General features: G+C 50.3%; 1 protein-coding gene across 1 annotated transcript; it reads right to left on the bottom strand.

Annotated features, from left to right (window-relative positions):
• Nucleotides 1-1,378: 1,378 nt before the first annotated feature.
• On the bottom strand, nt 1,379-19,316 carry LOC117433498 (thyroid hormone receptor alpha-like). The gene is made up of 9 exons (XM_034055805.3): nt 19,008-19,316; nt 10,726-10,989; nt 10,393-10,454; nt 9,459-9,580; nt 8,841-8,988; nt 8,430-8,635; nt 7,438-7,584; nt 6,859-7,117; nt 1,379-6,705 (listed from the first exon to the last, which is right to left on the bottom strand). The coding sequence occupies exons 2-9, from the start codon at nt 10,779-10,781 to the stop codon at nt 6,455-6,457; spliced, it is 1,251 nt and encodes a 416-aa protein (XP_033911696.1). The 5' UTR covers nt 10,782-10,989; nt 19,008-19,316; the 3' UTR covers nt 1,379-6,454.
• Nucleotides 19,317-19,362: the final 46 nt, after the last annotated feature.

The raw sequence follows: 19,362 nt of genomic DNA, 5'->3' as shown, positions 1-19,362 counted from the left end.
GGCGGGACGGGACGGGACGAGAACTCAAAACTCCGTTTCCGACAGTGGATACCTAATTAACTTAGGGCTAATGTAGCTGCTATGCCAAAACGAAAAACAAATGCATAAATGAATATGTCTGTATAGTTCTTTCTTTCTTTATGTATTAATTTATGCATTCATTAATTCATTTTTCGTTTTGGCATAAAATATCCTCCATAACCGAAACTAGAATTGAATACAGTATACATTTAAATGAGGCTACATTACAATAGGAGCTCTCTGACTTGTTTTATTATTGTGTTCTATGAAATGCATCTACTATTGTTAATCCGGATCTCATGAAACACGCGTCTGTGTTTGTGTTTCTCCGCCTTTCAATCCCACCTGTCCACTGACTGAAATCCTGAAATGACGTACACACTGTCATTTGCGTTATTAACATATAGGTTTCTCATTTAAATACTGCATAGCTATTCCGCCACCTTTTTTTTGGTAAATTATCAAGCACACCACCTGTCAGAAAACAGCAGAAAAGGGTTTGATTTTACGATGAAAACAGCGTTCGGACAGACAGAAACACGAGCTCGGGGTGTGGGAATCATTTTAGTCACATATTTATTTCATACATACATACATACAGTTGAGATTTGAAAAAAAATGTATAAAAAAGATTTGAAAAATGACAAAATTCAAATGTTTGCAAACACCGCGTGTGTGGAACATTGCCCGGCACACAAGCGCAGAGTCCACTCGGTGTTTATTGCAGTGCTGCAGTTTGGGGTTACCCTAGTCTCTCCCCTTATAAAAGGTTACCACGGTATTTAGGCGCTTTTCTCATTTCTGTGCTGTCTGGTTGGGCCATGCTTCTTTATCAAACCTCTCGTATCTTTACAATGCTTCCCTGCCCGTGCTTTATTACACTTCGCTGTGCTTTTACTACGGGAAACTTTTATGACCCTCATTAACCGCGACACCAAAAACAGACAAGTCGGATAAACTGAAGCGAACAAGACTGAACTTGATGTCATTGTCCAACCAGACGCAAAAAAAGCGCAGCTGCCATTTTCAAACAGTAAGCGCTGGCCACGGTGTGCGAAGGACATTTTCACCTGGGACCTTAGCCGTGAATAAATACCTCGTGTTGTGTTTTGGCTCGGCAGTCACGTTACCTGGTGAAGAAACTTGGCTCGGGTTGAAAAAAAATAATAATACAAAAATATTGAATAATAGTAGTTTTTCTTCTTTTTTTCTCTCAGTGTGTGTGTGTCAGTGTGTGGGGGTCTCTCAGGGTCTCGGTGTGTCAGTGTGTGGGGGTCTCGGTGTGTCAGTGTGTGGGGGTCTCTCAGGGTCTCGGTGTGTCAGTGTGTGGGGGTCTCGGTGTGTCAGTGTGTGGGGGTCTCTCAGGGTCTCGGTGTGTCAGTGTGTGGGGGTCTCTCAGGGTCTCGGTGTGTCAGTGTGTGGGGGTCTCTCAGGGTCTCGGTGTGTCAGTGTGTGGGGGTCTCGGTGTGTCAGTGTGTGGGGGTCTCTCAGGGTCTCGGTGTGTCAGTGTGTGGGGGTCTCGGTGTGTCAGTGTGTGGGGGTCTCTCAGGGTCTCGGTGTGTCAGTGTGTGGGGGTCTCTCAGGGTCTTGGTGTGTCAGTGTGTGGGGGTCTCGGTGTGTCAGTGTGTGGGGGTCTCTCAGGGTCTTGGTGTGTCAGTGTGTGGGGGTCTCGGTGTGTCAGTGTGTGGGGGTCTCTCGGGGTCTCGGTGTGTCAGTGTGTGGGGGTCTCTCAGGGTCTCGGTGTGTCAGTGTGTGGGGGTCTCTCGGGGTCTCGGTGTGTCAGTGTGTGGGGGTCTCTCAGGGTCTCGGTGTGTCAGTGTGTGGGGGTCTCTCAGGGTCTCGGTGTGTCAGTGTGTGGGGGTCTCTCAGGGTCTCGGTGTGTCAGTGTGTGGGGTCTCTCAGGGTCTCGGTGTGTCAGTGTGTGGGGGTCTCTCAGGGTCTCGGTGTGTCAGTGTGTGGGGGTCTCTCGGGGTCTCGGTGTGTCAGTGTGTGGGGGTCTCTCAGGGTCTCGGTGTGTCAGTGTGTGGGGGTCTCTCGGGGTCTCGGTGTGTCAGTGTGTGGGGGTCTCGGTGTGTCAGTGTGTGGGGGTCTCTCAGGGTCTCGGTGTGTCAGTGTGTGGGGTCTCTCAGGGTCTCGGTGTGTCAGTGTGTGGGGGTCTCTCAGGGTCTCGGTGTGTCAGTGTGTGGGGGTCTCTCGGGGTCTCGGTGTGTCAGTGTGTGGGGGTCTCTCAGGGTCTCGGTGTGTCAGTGTGTGGGGGTCTCTCGGGGTCTCGGTGTGTCAGTGTGTGGGGGTCTCGGTGTGTCAGTGTGTGGGGGTCTCTCAGGGTCTCGGTGTGTCAGTGTGTGGGGGTCTCTCGGGGTCTCGGTGTGTGGGGGTCTCTCAGGGTCTCGGTGTGTCAGTGTGTGGGGTTCTCTCAGGGTCTCGGTGTGTCAGTGTGTGGGGGTCTCTCAGGGTCTCGGTGTTTCAATGTGTGGGGGTCTCTCAGGGTCTCGGTGTGTCAGTGTGTGGGGGTCTCGGTGTGTCAGTGTGTGGGGGTCTCTCAGGGTCTCGTGTGTCAGTGTGTGGGGGTCTCTCAGGGTCTCGGTGTGTCAGTGTGTGGGGGTCTCTCAGGGTCTCGGTGTGTCAGTGTGTGGGGGTCTCGGTGTGTCAGTGTGTGGGGGTCTCTCAGGGTCTTGGTGTGTCAGTGTGTGGGGGTCTCGGTGTGTCAGTGTGTGGGGGTCTCTCAGGGTCTCGGTGTGTCAGTGTGTGGGGGTCTCTCAGGGTCTCGGTGTGTCAGTGTGTGGGGGTCTCTCGGGGTCTCGGTGTGTCAGTGTGTGGGGGTCTCTCAGGGTCTCGGTGTGTCAGTGTGTGGGGGTCTCTCAGGGTCTCGGTGTGTCAGTGTGTGGGGGTCTCTCAGGGTCTCGGTGTGTCAGTGTGTGGGGTTCTCTCAGGGTCTCGGTGTGTCAGTGTGTGGGGGTCTCTCAGGGTCTCGGTGTTTCAATGTGTGGGGTTCTCTCAGGGTCTCGGTGTGTCAGTGTGTGGGGGTCTCTCAGGGTCTCGGTGTGTCAGTGTGTGGGGGTCTCTCAGGGTCTCCGTGTAGTTTCAGCTGCCCTATCATGTAAACACTGAACTGCAAAGGAATGTGGGCCTCCCTTCCACAACGTAATAAATAAATAAAAGTGAAATGAAACGCCGTCACAGGCGGTGCCACGCCCCCCGCACGACGTTCAGAAGAGAGCAGACGATACAAAACACCAAGAACGTCTTCCATTACGGAGCGAGACCAGGAGCATGGAAAACACAACGCATCACCTACGTCACTTTTCAATGCTTTTTTTTTTTTTTTTTTTAATTCACGTGAGATATTCATTCTCCCGTTTTCTTTTCCCCTCCAGCAGCGCGAGTGCGTGTGTGTGTTTAATTCAGTTCACGCCCTGGTTGGCTGTTCGATCAGTTCTTTGCATCTGCATGTTGTTTTAATTCATTCATTTTCTTGTTTTAAAATATGTATTTTAGATTCATACAAATACGTGTGGCGATATATATTTGGTGTAATAATGGTTACGATTGTGATGTCATAATCACCACTCAGCGTTCTGAAGAAACACAGCCTCCATGCATGCAGCTGAACTGAGATATACAACAGAGTACAGCATTTCTTTAGCTTCTTAATATAATTTAGAGACACCAATAATGCCATTCACACCAAATTACATACCATACTGTGTTGATGTGTGCCAGAGCATTTAATAAATAAATACACTGACTGACTGTGGATCAGAAGTCGCTGCAGCCCAGTGTGGTGCCTGCATTTCCCAGGGCTGAGACCGGACTGAGCATGGAGGAGAATTAAACACACACACACACAAGCACACGCCCCATGAGCACTCCCAACCCGGCCTCACGAGCTCGCTTTACAATCCTCTGTTTCTTCATACAGTGAGGGAGTGAGTGAGGGAGGGAGAGACTGAGCGAGTGAGTGAGGGAGAGACTGAGTGAGCGAGTGAGGGAGTGAGCAAGTGAGGGAGAGACTGAGTGAGGGAGTGAGTGAGGGAGAGACTGAGTGAGGGAGTGAGTGAGGGAGAGACTGAGTGAGCGAGTGAGGGAGTGAGCAAGTGAGGGAGTGAGTGAGGGAGAGACTGAGTGAGGGAGTGAGTGAGGGAGAGACTGAGTGAGCGAGTGAGGGAGTGAGCAAGTGAGGGAGTGAGTGAGGGAGAGACTGAGCGAGTGATGGAGAGACTGAGTGAGTGAGTGAGGGAGGGAGTGAGCAAGTGAGGGAGTGAGGGAGAGACTGAGTGAGCGAGTGAGGGAGTGAGCAAGTGAGGGAGTGAGTGAGGGAGAGACTGAGCGAGTGAGTGAGGGAGTGTAGGTGTACAATGTGTGCATGAGCGTGTACACCTACACACACACACACACACATAAACACACACAGGTCTTTTTCAATTGCATTTATATAAATATATATATTTTGTACATTCTTTTTTTTTTCTAGTTGGCTTGGATCGGGTTATTGTCCAGGAGATGCAGCCACGTCAGCATGCAGTGCAGCCACCGTGGTAGACTGTGTAGTGTGATGCAACAAACCACGTGGTTTTCATATCGTTTAGAAACATTACATTTGGCATCAAAAATCATTGTCAAGGACTCTCCCCCTACCCCTACCCCTACCAGCGTGGAGACCACATCTCAGTCTGCTGCTGTTGCCACTGGGGGAGGGGAGGCAATTGCTTTGAGTCCCCCCCGCCCTCCCCCCCCCGGTTACAATGTCCCATCCAAACCAAACAACATTGAGGTAATCGTATTTAACAATGAATGAGACAGGGAAGGAAAACTGCATCCTACTGTAACGTCAAAAAAAAAAAAAAAAAAAACTTTATTTCTTAAGCAAAATAAATAATCTTTTTTGCCATGTGATGCCCCCCCCCCCTCGAAGAGGTTTTCTGTTAGGAATTGCCACTGTAAGAGACTGAAGACCTTGCACAAAAAACACAGCAAAGCAAATAGCAACCAAGACTAGATCAGAGACCCCCTCCCCCCCCGCCCCCCCGGGACCCTCTCCAGGCTCCTCCCTTTCCAGTCCCTCAGTTAAGCCAGCCTCCACTCTGCATGCTGTGTTTCACAGCGGCCGCAGCCTCTCACAGTGGTTACAGCAGGGTGCGTACGCTTCCATACAGAAGTCAAAACAGATTGTATTACCCCAGAGGCGTGTGTACGATTTCCTTCTCTGTACATCTTTGGTTATTGCCAATAATAAAAACAAATACAAAATAAAGCCCGTAGTTTTGTGTTGCGTGAGGTATGTGATTTGTGTGACTTAGTCAGCGTAAACGTTTTCAGTTTTGTTTCCATTAGGTTGTTCTGGTTGTGTGTGTTTATATATATATATATATATTTATATAAAAGAAATCCTGGTCGACTACTTTGTAATGCCTCAGGATTTCCAAAAAAATGAATACAAAAAAAAACCTGGACGCTTTTATCAATGCAATCTGGAGGTGAACACTAAGACCAAGTGATCTCATCTAAATGTAAACCAAAAAGCAGCTTTGCAAATCCCTTAAAAGTCGTGGGGGTTGTTCTAAGTGCAGACAGACAGCTCACAAGGGCACAGAAAACTGCACCTCGAGTCTCCCTGCCCTGCCCTGCCCTCGATTTCTGCACCTGCACCAATGCATGCAGTCTCTTTCTCTTTCATCTTAAACCCCCCCAAAAAAACAACGAAGGCCGATCGCATCTTGAGTGTCTGAAGAGGTAGGAGGGGACGCGCTCCCAGGTTTAGACAGGCCAGGTAACGTCGGAGACAACAGACAGGGGTTTCAGTACGGAGCAACGGCTGGGATTGTAAATGGTGCAGATTCTTCTAAAGCTGGCTTGGAGCTTGGTTTCAGGGGACTAGGTTTCAGGTCACTACAAGGCACACCAGGGGAGACTTGGGGGGTTTGATACAGCAACCTCAAACTAGGTCTCCCCGTGGTCTCCAATGGTCTCCCGTGATCTCCCGTGGTCTCCTGGAACCAGGTTTCAAGCCACAGCTCCTGGAAAAGCAGTTCCATGTTCCCTCCTCAGCTTAAGGTAGCTTGGTTTATTCAGGATTCCTCTCCTGGTTCAGTGATGTGAAACTGTAATCCAATGAAAAAATACGAAAAAAATCCATCGAACCGTAGAACAGAAGCACTCCGGTCCGAAGAGGTCAGGGGTTAGAGAAATTCAGTATTAGTGCAGAATTCAGCACTGGTGGGACCTGAGAGCCGGGACACTTCAATGCTAGGATGGTGAAGGCGCTTTTTAATATTCTGTGCGCATTCCCTTGATTCATCCTAGACGAGATTTCCTTTGTGAAAAGCCACGAGCCCACGGTTAGTGCAGAACACCTGTGGCTTGTATCTCTCTCTCGTTCTAACATCTAGAGAAAAACTGCATGGCGGACAGTGCGCCCTCCCCCTGCCCCAGCTCCCTAGACGTCCTGGTCCTCAAACACCTCCAGGAAGAGCGGGGGGAACAGTTCCGTGGGACACTCCACCTTCATGTGCAGGAAGCGGCTGGCGTGACACGCCCCGATCATGCGGAGGTCTGTCACCTTCATCAGCAGCTTGGGCCAGAAGTGGGGGAGGCTGTGCTTGCGGTAGTTGATGTAGTGTTCGAATGCCAGCAGGTACCTCTCCTGGCACTTCTCTATCTTATCCACGCAGAGCAGCCCCGACCGGTCTGGGAGAGAGGGAGAGAGAAAGAGAGAGGTTTAATTCATAACTGTAATGATCACTCGACAGTCCTCCCAACTCTCCGCCCCCCCACACCTCTACACCTCCCATACCCCCCCCAACAAACCCCTCCACCCGCCCCCCCCCCCGGGCCCCTCACCTGAGCTCATGAGCAGTACGGCCTGCAGCAGGGCCACCTCCGTGTCATCCAGGCTGAACTGTGCCAGGCTCTTGCCCAGATCAAAGATGGCGTCCGAGATGACCCCCAGCCCCCCGTTCTTGAGCTGCTCGCGCTTCACGGCCATCTCCCCGCTGAGCGTGAGGGTCTCGCTGTCCGGGTCGTAGCGCACGGCCGCCCGCAGCGACATGATCTCCATGCAGCAGCCCTTCAGCAGGATGATCTGGTCTTCACAAGGCAGCTGCAAGGAGACCGGGCTGTCAGTCACGCCACCCCGATATCATTTTATAGTTTCTTTGATTACATGATGATAAATAAAATATCTAAAATATGTTTTTTATATATGTATGTGTATATATATATTTTTTTTTAATGATGTCTCAGTCCTAAGATTGTAAGTGATGCAAAACTTTTGGCCAGAGCTATAGATCAACAAGCAGGTTAAAAAATCAGGAAGCCACTCTCAGCCAATCAGAACACCCTATTCCAAACATTCCATTTTGCGGGCGGATTATAAGACATGGACAACAAACCAGGAACCACAAACCATGAGCTACCAACCTCGGAGAACATGGGCAGTTTTTTGGCGAAGTTGACGACGCGGGTGATGGCCGGGGTGATTATCTTGGTGAACTCGCTGAAGGCCTCCAGGTCAACCTTGTCTCCGTCTGACGTAGCAGTGACCGGGGACTGACCGATATCCTCGGGCTAAGAGGGAGAGGGGAGAGGGGAGAGGGTGAGAGGAGAGGGGAGAGGAGAGAGGGGAGAGGGTGAGAGGAGAGGGGAGAGGAGAGAGGGGAGAGGGTGAGAGGAGAGGGGAGAGGGGAGAGGGGAGAGGGTGAGAGGAGAGGGGAGAGGGTGAGAGGAGAGGGGAGAGGGAGTCAAGGGGCACGATGCAGCAACAAAAAAACCCCAACACACACAGGAGAAACTGTTGTGTTGAGAGGGAGGGAGAGAGAGAGAGAGGGAGGGGGAGGGAGGGGGAGGGTGAGGGAGAGGGAGGGGGAGAGAGAGAGGGGGAAGAGGGAGAGAGAGGGAGAGGGAGGGAGGGGGAGGGAGAGGGAGAGGAAGGGGGAGAGGGAGATGGAGAGGGAGAGGGAGAGGGGGAAGAGGGAGGGGGAGGGAGAGGGAGGGAGAGGGAGAGGAAGGGGGAGAGAGGGAGGGGGGAGAGGGAGATGGAGAGGGAGAGGGAGGGGGAGAGAGAGGGGGAAGAGGGAGAGAGAGGGAGGGAGGGTGAGGGAGAGAGAGGGGGAAGAGGGAGAGAGAGGGAGAGAGGGTGAGGGAGAGAGAGGGGGAGGGAGAGGGAGGGGGAGAGAGAGGGGGAAGAGGGAGAGGGAGAGAGAGGGGGAGAGAGAGGGGGAGGGAGATGGAGAGGGAGAGGGAGAGCGAGAGGGGGAGGGAGGGGGAGAGGAAAGAGGGGAAGAGGGAGAGGGAGAGAGAGGGAGGGGGAGAGAGGGAGTTAGGGAGAGGGGGGGACGGAGGGAGAAGGAGAGAGGGGAAGGGAGGGGGGAAGGGAGGGGGAGGGAGATGGAGAGGGAGAGCCTCAGACTGACCAGGAACTTGCGCTTCTGTTTCCAGTGGGATCCCTGTGCGTTGGTGTGCTGGTGAGCCTCGGTCACAATGGCGATCAGCTCCCACTCCAGGGCCGTGGGCTCGGGCCGGTCCTGCAGCGTCCGCAGCGTCTCCTCCTTCCTCCTGCGCTCGCGATTCTCCTCGATGAGATGCCGCTTCGCCACGCGCTTCGAGTCGTCCAGCACCACTGCCGAGGAGGAGGGGGAAGGGAACAAGTGAGTGTGTGTGTGTGTGTGTGTGTGTCACAGTGTGCGTTACAGTGCGTGATGGGGTGTGTGTGTCACAGTGTGTGTCATGGGGTGCGGTGTGTGTGTTACAGCGCGTGATGGGGGTGGTGTGTGTTACAAAGCGTTATGCGTTGCGTGTGTCACAGTGGTGTTGGCGTCACTCACAGTCCATGGCCATGCCCACAGCGATACACTTCTTGAAGCGGCACAGCTGGCACTGGTTGCGCGTGATCTTGTCGATGATGCAGCCGCCATCGTACTTGCAGGAGTAGGTGGGGTGCAGGTTCTTCTGGATCGTGCGCCGGAAAAAACCCTGGGGGAGGAGGGGGGGAGGGGGATGGGGGGGGGTGACAGGCAGACCGTCAGCACAGCGTCTGAGCCGGGCTGCACCAGCACACAGAGCCACAGCATACGCGACGGGCCGACATCATCTGACACCCTTACATGAGAAGACTATTTAGCAAAAGTTGAATTATAGTGTGTGTAAAAATCAATATTATATATTAGTAATTGCCAGGATGTAAACAAGACTCCACAGCAGCTTTGCCCATTCCAGGTTTTACTGCCAGCTTGATTCATTTTAAAACACATCAATAATTTGCTAAAGCACTGTGCTTCTAAACCAAGACTATAGAGACAGCCTGGGCAGTCTTTTCAAAACGCATTAAAAACCTTGAATGGGATACTTCAGAGTTATACTGTAGAGCTCAATGAAGCACATGGGGCTCAGGAGCACTGCGTGGCGTGTGGCGCGTGTGTGCGTGGCGTATGGCGCGTGTGTACCTTGCAGCCCTCGCAGGTGATGCAGCGGTAGTGGTATCCCGTGGCTTTGTCTCTGCACACCACGCACGGCTCGTCCTTCTCCAGGTAGCTGGGGATGTACCCTGAAACAGAGAGGCTCAGCGCTGGGGGGGGCACCAGCCAGCCGGGCGCTTGTGTTACCAGAGGAGTCAACAGCATAACAACACAAACACAGCAACGAGCACCGCCACCACTAACCCTACACTGAGAAACCAGCCACTAACTGGGGGAGCAGGGCTGGACACACCCAGGTCTCACCAGGCGGTTGGGAATTTGAACTACCAGGCCCCTGATAAACAGGCAGCAGTGTGGAGTAGTGGTTAGGGCTCTGGACTCCTGACCGGAGGGTCGTGGGTTCAATCCCAGGTGGGGGGACACTGCTGCTGTACCCTTGAGCAAGGTACTTTACCTAGATTGCTCCAGTAAAAACCCAACTGTATAAATGGGTAATTGTATGTAAAAATAATGTGATATCTTGTGACAATTGTAAGTCGCCCTGGATAAGGGCGTCTGCTAAGAAATAAATAAATAATAATGGATGGCTTGGTGGTTCAAAAAAAAAAAAATGGTCTTGCTACCAGGAGGTTCAAATCCCGGCTCAGCCACTGACTCCCTGTGTGTGCGCGTGTGTGTGTGTGCGTGTGTGTGTGTGTGTGGGACCCTGAGCAAGTCACTGAACCTCCTTGTGCTCCGTCCTTCGGATGAGACGTAAAACAAACGAGGTCCTATTGGAAGTGACTCTGCAAAATGACTAAATAATAATAATAATAATAATAATAATAATAATAATAATAATGCGTTGTGCACACTCATGCTTGGGCAGTCCCTCCCCTTACTGCAGTTTTTTGTCCCGGTGATCACAAACCAAACGCAAGCAAAGTGATAATAAAACTGAGGGTGAGGCTTCGCTCCTTACCAGACATGCCCCTCACAGAGCATTGGCTGGTCCTCCGTTTCCTCTTCGGAGCATCAAGACACCTGGAGGGAGCGAGGGAGGAGAGGGAGGAGAGAGAGGGGAAGAAGGAAGGAAAACAGCAAGACAGCGTTATCCAGAGAGATCCAGACTGCAGGTTTTGAAAGACACCTGTGGTAGGCTGCATTAAAATTAACATAAAACTTAAAAGCATGACTTCAAAGTTTAATTTCCTTTATCTAAAGTCCTTTATTTCTGCAACACCACTGAACCTGCCCCCTCATTCAGATAACAGAAGCTGGTCTATTTTAAGGTTCTTAAAGTGGGCGGGCTCACCTTTTCTCTTCTCCCTCTGATTGGTTAGGATCCGGCTCTTTGGGCATGTGTTCCATTCACCTCAATTCCATCCAGCAGCCAATCACGCGTGACTGAAGCAGGCCCCACCCTCCGGTGCGGGCTTGGCATTCGCGGGTTTAGATTGGTTGAGCTGCAGTGTCGGTGCTGCCGCGGGGGTTACCAGGGCAACGCCACCGGGTGACATCAGAGTCACGCCCACACTCCTACTGGCTAATGCAACTCTGCTGCTCCAGAAAAAAAAATCTGGAAAAAAAAAAAATATATATGTTAGGCATTGATTTAGTTTGACTCAAATATTAGCTAACTACTGTAACTAAAGTAAGATTCACTGTCCCTCACTCAGCTCTAACCACTAGAGCCACACTGCCTCCCTCCCTCCCAGTCCCTCCCTCCCAGTCCCTCCCTCCCAGTCCCTCCTCAGCTCTAAACACTAGACCCACACTGCTTCCCTCCCTCCCAGTCCCTCAGCTCTAACCACTAGAGCCACACTGCCTCCCTCCCTCCCAGTCCCTCCCTCAGCTCTAACCACGAACCACACTGCCTCCCTCCCTCCCAGTCCCTCCCTCAGCTCCACTAGAGCCACGCTGCCTCCCTCCCTCCCAGTCCCTCCTCAGCTCTAACCACTACAGCCACACTGCCTCCCTCCCTCCCAGTCCCTCAGCTCTAACCACTAGAGCCACACTGCCTCCCTCCCTCCCAGTCCCTCCCTCAGCTCCACTAGAGCCACGCTGCCTCCCTCAGCTCTAACCACTAGAGCCACACTGACTCCCTCCCTCCCAGTCCCTCCCTCAGCTCTAAACACTAGAGCCACACTGCCTCCCTCCCTCCCAGTCCCTCCTCAGCTCTAAACACTAGAGCCACACTGCCTCCCTCCCTCCCAGTCCCTCCCTCAGCTCTAACCACGAACCACACTGCCTCCCTCCCTCCCAGTCCCTCCCTCAGCTCTAACCACTACAGCCACACTGCCTCCCTCCCTCCCAGTCCCTCCTCAGCTCTAAACACTAGAGCCACACTGCCTCCCTCCCTCCCAGTCCCTCCCTCAGCTCTAACCACTACAGCCACACTGCCTCCCTCCCTCCCAGTCCCTCCTCAGCTCTAAACACTAGAGCCACACTGCTTCCCTCCCTCCCAGTCCCTCAGCTCTAACCACTACAGCCACACTGCCTCCCTCTCCCAGTCCCTCAGCTCTAACCACTACAGCCACACTGCCTCCCTCTCCCAGTCCCTCAGCTCTAACCACTACAGCCACGCTGCCTCCCTCTCCCAGTCCCTCCTCAGCTCCACTACAGCCACACTGCCTCCCTCTCCCAGTCCCTCCCTCAGCTCCACTACAGCCACACTGCCTCCCTCTCCCAGTCCCTCCCTCAGCTCTTAAGCACGCGTGTTTAATCGCTGGTTTGCAATTTCAACGACACCTCACTGCTTAGCCTCTGAGCCTCATTATGAAGCATCGTGTATTTGATCAGCTGACCACTAGATGGCGCTGTCTCTTACCTCGATCAGCTGCTCTGACCCGGGGAGAAGCACTGACGGGCTGAATGGCCTCCTCTCGTTGTTCTTATTTGCTTCTATCAAGACACTTTGGCCGATCTAGCCTGTGTTACAGCTGTCAGTGGCATGCAACCTGAACTCCCGAGTCAAAGCACCTCAACACAGAGCTCCCTTCGAAAGTTTACTGCTGTATTTTTGCAGGGTAGTTCCCTCAATGCTTTTTCCATACTTATACAGTTACTATAGTTTGCCCTGGTTTGCCATGTTTATTAATATGCTTTACCACACCTCTGGGCTTTACAATGCTTCCCTATGCTTTACCAGACCTCTCTGTGCTTTACAATGCTTCCCTATGCTTTACCAGACCTCTCTGTGCTTTACAATGCTTCCCTATGCTTTACCAGACCTCTCTGTGCTTTACAATGCTTCCCTATGCTTTACCACACCTCTCTGTGCTTTACAATGCTTCCCTATGCTTTACCAGACCTCTCTGTGCTTTACAATGCTTCCCTATGCTTTGCCAGACCTCTCTGTGCTTTACAATGCTTCCCTATGCTTTACAAGACCTCTCTGTGCTTTACAATGCTTCCCTGTGCTTTACCAGACCTCTCTGTGCTTTACAATGCGTCCCTATGCTTTACCACACCTCTCTGTGCTTTACAATGCTTCCCTATGCTTTACCAGACCTCTCTGTGCTTTACAATGCTTCCCTATGCTTTACCACACCTCTCTGTGCTTTACAATGCTTGCCTGTTCTTTATTACACTGTGCTGTGCTTTTAGAGCAGGAAGCTTTTACAATGGTAATTTCAATAACATCATAAAACTGATAAAGGTACAGAAAAAAAGTCTGCTTGCTGTTTCCCATTTTCATTTGAATGCGGGTTGCTTTCTGGTTATGCAGGTTCACTGTTTCAGACTGCAATGCTATCTACAGATTATCTGTGAATCAGAGCAGTGAGACTGGAGGCAGGAAAGGCCAGGCTGGTTAATGAGGGGTGTTCAGTTGAAAGGGCCCCTGTGCTCTATGCAAAGGGCAGGCGTGGTATCCCACCAGCAACCTCCTGCAAATCTTTACCAGAGGGCTCCCAGCCCAGGACTGAAGACAGGGCTGTGCTTCAGATATCTTCACAGCCCACAGTGCAAATTTCAACCTGCATACTAATATAGTTATTACCCACCCTCCCACTAGAATGCAGAGACGCTGATACACACACACACGCTGATACACACACTGACACACAGACGCTGACACACACACACTAATACACACACTGACACACACACACTGAAGCATCGCTTATTTAAAGCTACATATTTATCTGCCGCTGGTGCTGACTTCAAACCAGCCTCGTCCATTTCCATCAGCAGCAGATCCAGATCAAATCAGTTTCAATGACGACTGTCTGTCTGCCTGTCTGTCTGCCTGCCTGCCTGCCTGCCTGCCTGCCTGCCTGCCTGTCTGTCTGCCTGCCTGTCTGTCTGCCTGTCTGTGTCTGTCTGCCTGCCTGCCTGCCTGTCTGCCTGCCTGTGTCTGTCTGCCTGTCTGCCTGTCTGTCTCTGTCTCTGTCTGCCTGTCTGTCTGTCTGTGTCTGTCTGTCTGTCTCTGTCTGCCTGTCTGTCTGTCTGTCTGTCTGTCTGCCTGTGTGTCTCTGTCTCTGTCTGCCTGTCTGTCTGCCTGTCTGTCTGCCTGCCTGCCTGCCTGCCTGCCTGCCTGCCTGTCTGTCTGCCTGCCTGTCTGTCTGCCTGTCTGTGTCTGTCTGCCTGCCTGCCTGCCTGTCTGCCTGCCTGTGTCTGTCTGCCTGTCTGCCTGTCTGTCTCTGTCTCTGTCTGCCTGTCTGTCTGTCTGTGTCTGTCTGTCTGTCTCTGTCTGCCTGTCTGTCTGTCTGTCTGTCTGTCTGCCTGTGTGTCTCTGTCTCTGTCTGCCTGTCTGTCTGTCTGTGTGTCTGTCTGTCTGTCTGTCTCTGTCTGCCTGTCTGTCTGTCTGTCTGTCTCTGTCTGCCTGTCTGTCTGTCTGTGTGTCTGTCTGTCTCTGTCTGTCTGCCTGCCTGTCTGTCTGTCTGTCTCTGTCTGTCTGTCTGTCTGTCTGTCTGCCTGTGTATCTCTGTCTCTGTCTGCATGTCTGTCTGTCTGTGTGTCTGTCTGTCTGTCTGTCTCTGTCTGCCTGTCTGTCTGTCTCTGTCTCTGTCTGCCTGTCTGTCTGTCTGTGTCTGCCTGTCTGTCTGTGTGTCTGTCTGTGTGTCTGTCTGTCTGTCTGCCTGTGTATCTCTGTCTCTGTCTGTCTGTGTGTCTGTCTGTGTGTCTGTCTGTCTCTGTCTCTGTCTGCCTGTCTGTCTGTCTGTCTCTGTCTCTGTCTGCCTGTCTGTGTCTGTCTGTCTGTCTGTCTGTCTGTCTGTGTGTCTGTCTGTCTGTGTCTGTGTGTCTGTCTGTCTCTGAGTTTTCTTTCCAGCTTGACATCATTAGCGTTCCCTGAGGCTTTTTTTTTTTTTTTTTTTTCATTTGTCATTTTTATTTTAACACACACGGTTTCTGATTTTAACAGTGGAGAGAATTTTCTTTGTCCAGTGAAGCAGTGAAGCAGGGCGCTGGTACCCTGCCTGCGTCGGGCTCCTGACAGCTCTGAAGCAGCGCTGCGCTGGCGATGGGAGGGGCTGAGTTTTTACTTGTCTTTGTTTTGCATGCTCACTTGGTCACTGGGAAGTACAGAATGTACAGCAAGGCCCTGAAGTGTTGTTTGTGGTTTCCTCTCTCTCTCTGCCTCTCCCTGTCTTTCTCATTTAGTGCTGATTCTAAGATCGATGTCTCACCCCTACCGCGTGCTCCGCGGGTGTGATCTGGGCGCGTGATCTCCCAGTGCGCGACGCTGTGTGTTGGGCAGAGTGAGGAAGCACATGGCACAGCATGTGGGGTAGGGCAGGATATGAAGAGTACTGTAGTACTGTAGTATTGCAGAGTACGGCAGGGTTAGGAGGGGGCTGGGAATATCTCTCTGTGCTTTACAATGCTTCCCTATGCTTTACCAGACCTCTCTGTGCTTTACAATGCTTCCCTATGCTTTACAAGACCTCTCTGTGCTTTACAATGCTTCCCTGTGCTTTACCAGACCTCTCTGTGCTTTACAATGCGTCCCTATGCTTTACCAGACCTCTCTGTGCTTTACAATGCTTCCCTATGCTTTACCAGACCTCTCTGTGCTTTACAATGCTTCCCTATGCATTACCAGACCTCTCTGTGCTTTACAATGCTTCCCAATGCTTTACCATGCTTTCACTGTGCTGTATTACACTTTGCTGTGCTTCTACCGTGGGCGACTTTTATCAGGGTTAGTTTACCTTTTTTTTTTTTTTTGGTAAAGCATTTAAAAAAACATGTAAACGATGGTAAACGCATCATGTGCAAATATACCATGGGGAACCTCCAAGGGTAGGGTGTGTCTTGTTAAGATTATTATTATTATTATTATTATTATTATTATTATTATTATTATTATTATTATTATTATTATTAACAGCCTGTGTTTCACACATTAAGTCGCTCTCTTTCACAGTTGTCTTACTCTTCAGTAACAGACTCAGCACTTATTAAACTGCACTGTTCTTACAACAACAATCCTACTGACCTCCAGTAACCCCCCCTTACCCCCACCCCTCCCCCACCTCAGTCTCCAGGCAGCCTGCCAGCACTTCACCCTCCAGCGTCACCGCGATGTACAAACGAAACACTGTGCGATCGACGAGCAGCATCGCTCCAGGCTCTCTGCAGCAGTGGAAACAGCTGCTGCTCTCGTCACCGTCAATTCAGGAACATTGAGAACGCAATAACATACAGGAAAAGAACAAAGTGTGCTGGCCTCACCACGCCACTTCCTTCCACACTGAACAGCAAACCCAGCACGGTAACCAGGGACTCGCACAACTCCACGCCTGTGCTTCAGCATGCTTTCACTGGGCTTTATTACACTTTGCTGTCCTTTGACTAAGGGGAAACTTTCCCTAAGCACTGGCTTGTCACGGTTTGTTTATTAACATGCTGCATCATACCCGAGCTCTCTTAATCGCTTTGGATTTTCAACGGGACAGACAGATGGCTGACACTTTTAACTTCTGCCCCAGTCCTGTTTTAGACGCGTCTCTTCTAAAACATGCAGCACTAGGGCTCTGGAATACACTTCAGAGACTCAACAGCAAGCCTTTCTACCACCACAGAGCTGTCTTCAATGTACTCCTCAGTGCACATATGATAAAGCATAGGGAAGCATTGTAAAGCACAGAGAGGTCTGGTAAAGCATATGGAAGCATTGTAAAGCACAGAGAGGTCTGGTAAAGCATAGGGAAGCATTGTAAAGCACAAAGAGGTCTGGTAAAGCATTGGGAAGCATTGTAAAGCACAGAGAGGTGTGGTAAAGCATAGGGAAGCATTGTAAAGCACAGAGAGGTCTGGTAAAGCATATGGAAGCATTGTAAAGCACAGAGAGGTCTGGTAAAGCATATTAATAAACATGGCAGACCAGGGTAAACTATGATACATGAATCGTATAACCATGGAGGGACAGCTACAAACACACTGTGGTGAAGTTTCTAAAGGGTATGGAAGAGGGTTCGTTCCAACCCTGCCCCGTTCACAGTCCAGAGAGATGCTTTGAAACTCCAACCCTGCCCAGAGAAGCTAATCAAACGGGCCCTGCTGCACACGCATGCCCAGCCAGTTTCACAGCAGCACAGCCCTCTCTCCAGGCTAACTAAAGGTTTCAGTGCTGTGTGTACAGAGGGGGGTGCAGGAATGCTGAGAATGCAGCGTGTCCGTGACCCCTGATCCCACACTTCCCCCACCCCTTCATGGTTATAGCTGGGTAACTTCCAGGTCAAGTTCACACAGAGATGACCCTGCGCTGAACTTGAGAGGCAGTGCTGCGACTGAGAAATAATGAGAACGATAATAATAATAATAATAATAATAATAATAATAATAATAATAATAATAATAATAGTTTATTAATATGGTTTATCATACATCTGCTTTACCATGCTTCCACTGTGCTTTATTACACTGTGCTGTGCTTTTATTATGGGAAACTTTTATAAGGGTTAGTTTACCATGCCTCTCTGTGCTTTACAATGCTTCCCTATGCTTTACAATGCTTCCCTATGCTTTACCAGACCTCTCTGTGCTTTACAATGCTTCCCTATGCTTTACCAGACCTCTCTGTGCTTTACAATGCTTCCCTATGCTTTACCAGACCTCTCTGTGCTTTACAATGCTTCCCTATGCTTTACCAGACCTCTCTGTGCTTTACAATGCTTCCCTATGCTTTACCAGACCTCTCTGTGCTTTACAATGCTTCCCTATGCTTTACCAGACCTCTCTGTGCTTTACAAAGCTTCCCTATGCTTTACCAGACCTCTCTGTGCTTTACAATGCTTCTCTATGCTTTACCAGACCTCTCTGTGCTTTACAATGCTTCCCTATGCTTTACCACACCTCTCTGTGCTTTACAATGCTTCCCTATGCTTTACCAGACCTCTCTGTGCTTTACAATGCTTCCCTATGCTTTACCAGACCTCTCTGTGCTTTACAATGCTTCCCTACTACTGTACTTGTATCTTATTTGTGGCAATACAAAGATTATTATTATTGTTGTTGTTGTTATTAAAAGTAAACTATGCGCTAGTCTCTTACCCTGTCCTGTACGAATGTCTTTTGCGCAGTGAGCTTGTACACATAACCAAATCACAATCTATTAGCGTTTTTTTGTTTTTTTTTGCAAATCAGAAGTTGTTGTAAATGTCGTAAAAACACATTGTTTCAATCCAGTCACTCATTCAAACACACACTGAGACACTGACACACAAACACACACACACACTGACACGCACACTACACACACACACACACTGACACACTGACACACAAACACACACACACACTGACACGCACATACACACACTGACACAATGACACGCACACTGACACGCACACTGACACACACACACACACTGACACGCACACTACACACACACTGACACGCACACACACTGACACGCACACACACTGACACGCACACACACTGAGACACTGACACACAAACACACACACACTGACACGCACACACACTGACACGCACATACACACACTGACACAATGACACGCACACTACACACGCACTCACACTGACACGCACACACACTGACACGCACATACACACACTGACACAATGACACGCACACTACACACACACACACACACTGACACAATGACACGTACACACACTGACACACGCACACACACACTGACACGCACACTACACACACACTGACACGCACACTACACACGCACTCACACTGACACGCACACACACTGACACGCACATACACACACTGACACGCACACTACACACACACACACACTGACACAATGACACGTACACACAATGACACACGCACACACACACTGACACGCACACTACACACACACTGACACGCACACTACACACACACACACACTGACACACACACACTGGTACACACACGCACACACACACACACACACACACACTGACCGCCGTCCTCGGCTTCAAAAACAAATGAGCAAAACATTTATAAAATACAACCAATCAAGTACTGCAAAACATCGGCCCACGTGATATTAGTTTTTTGTTTTTGTTTGATCTGTCGAAACCCACTTTAGCAAACTCTTAGTTATTTTAACGCCCAATAAAAGCATGTTTTCTTTTTCAATGGTCCACTTATTAATGTATTATAACAGCAAACTTACGTGTCCTCGCTGTAGTATGGATGAGAAATCGCCGTAGAGTTTGAACCGTCGCTGATCGAAGAGTCCTGATCCCGTCACGGCTGCTTTACGAATAATAATAATAATAATAATAATATTAATAATAATAACGTCATGATATAAAATGCGACATCGTATTTTTTTTTTTCTGGTTTTGTTTGCGTTTAAAGTTGAAGGGTTTGTTTTGGTTGTGTTTTTGTTTTTTCAAATGAAAATAACAGAAAGTCGTTCGCTTGTTTGCATGTAGTTCCTCTGCAGACGGAATAAGTTCAGCTGAAAAGTACAGACGAGCTCCTCCCCCTCCGCTCCCCGTTTCTCCCTCTCCCCCTCTCTCTCT

The sequence above is a fragment of the Acipenser ruthenus genome, chromosome 33 (assembly GCF_902713425.1).
Source record: "Acipenser ruthenus chromosome 33, fAciRut3.2 maternal haplotype, whole genome shotgun sequence".
Classification (NCBI taxonomy): domain Eukaryota; kingdom Metazoa; phylum Chordata; class Actinopteri; order Acipenseriformes; family Acipenseridae; genus Acipenser; species Acipenser ruthenus.
The sequence above is the reverse complement of the archived record's forward strand: the minus strand, read 5'-3'. Positions and strand labels throughout refer to the sequence as shown.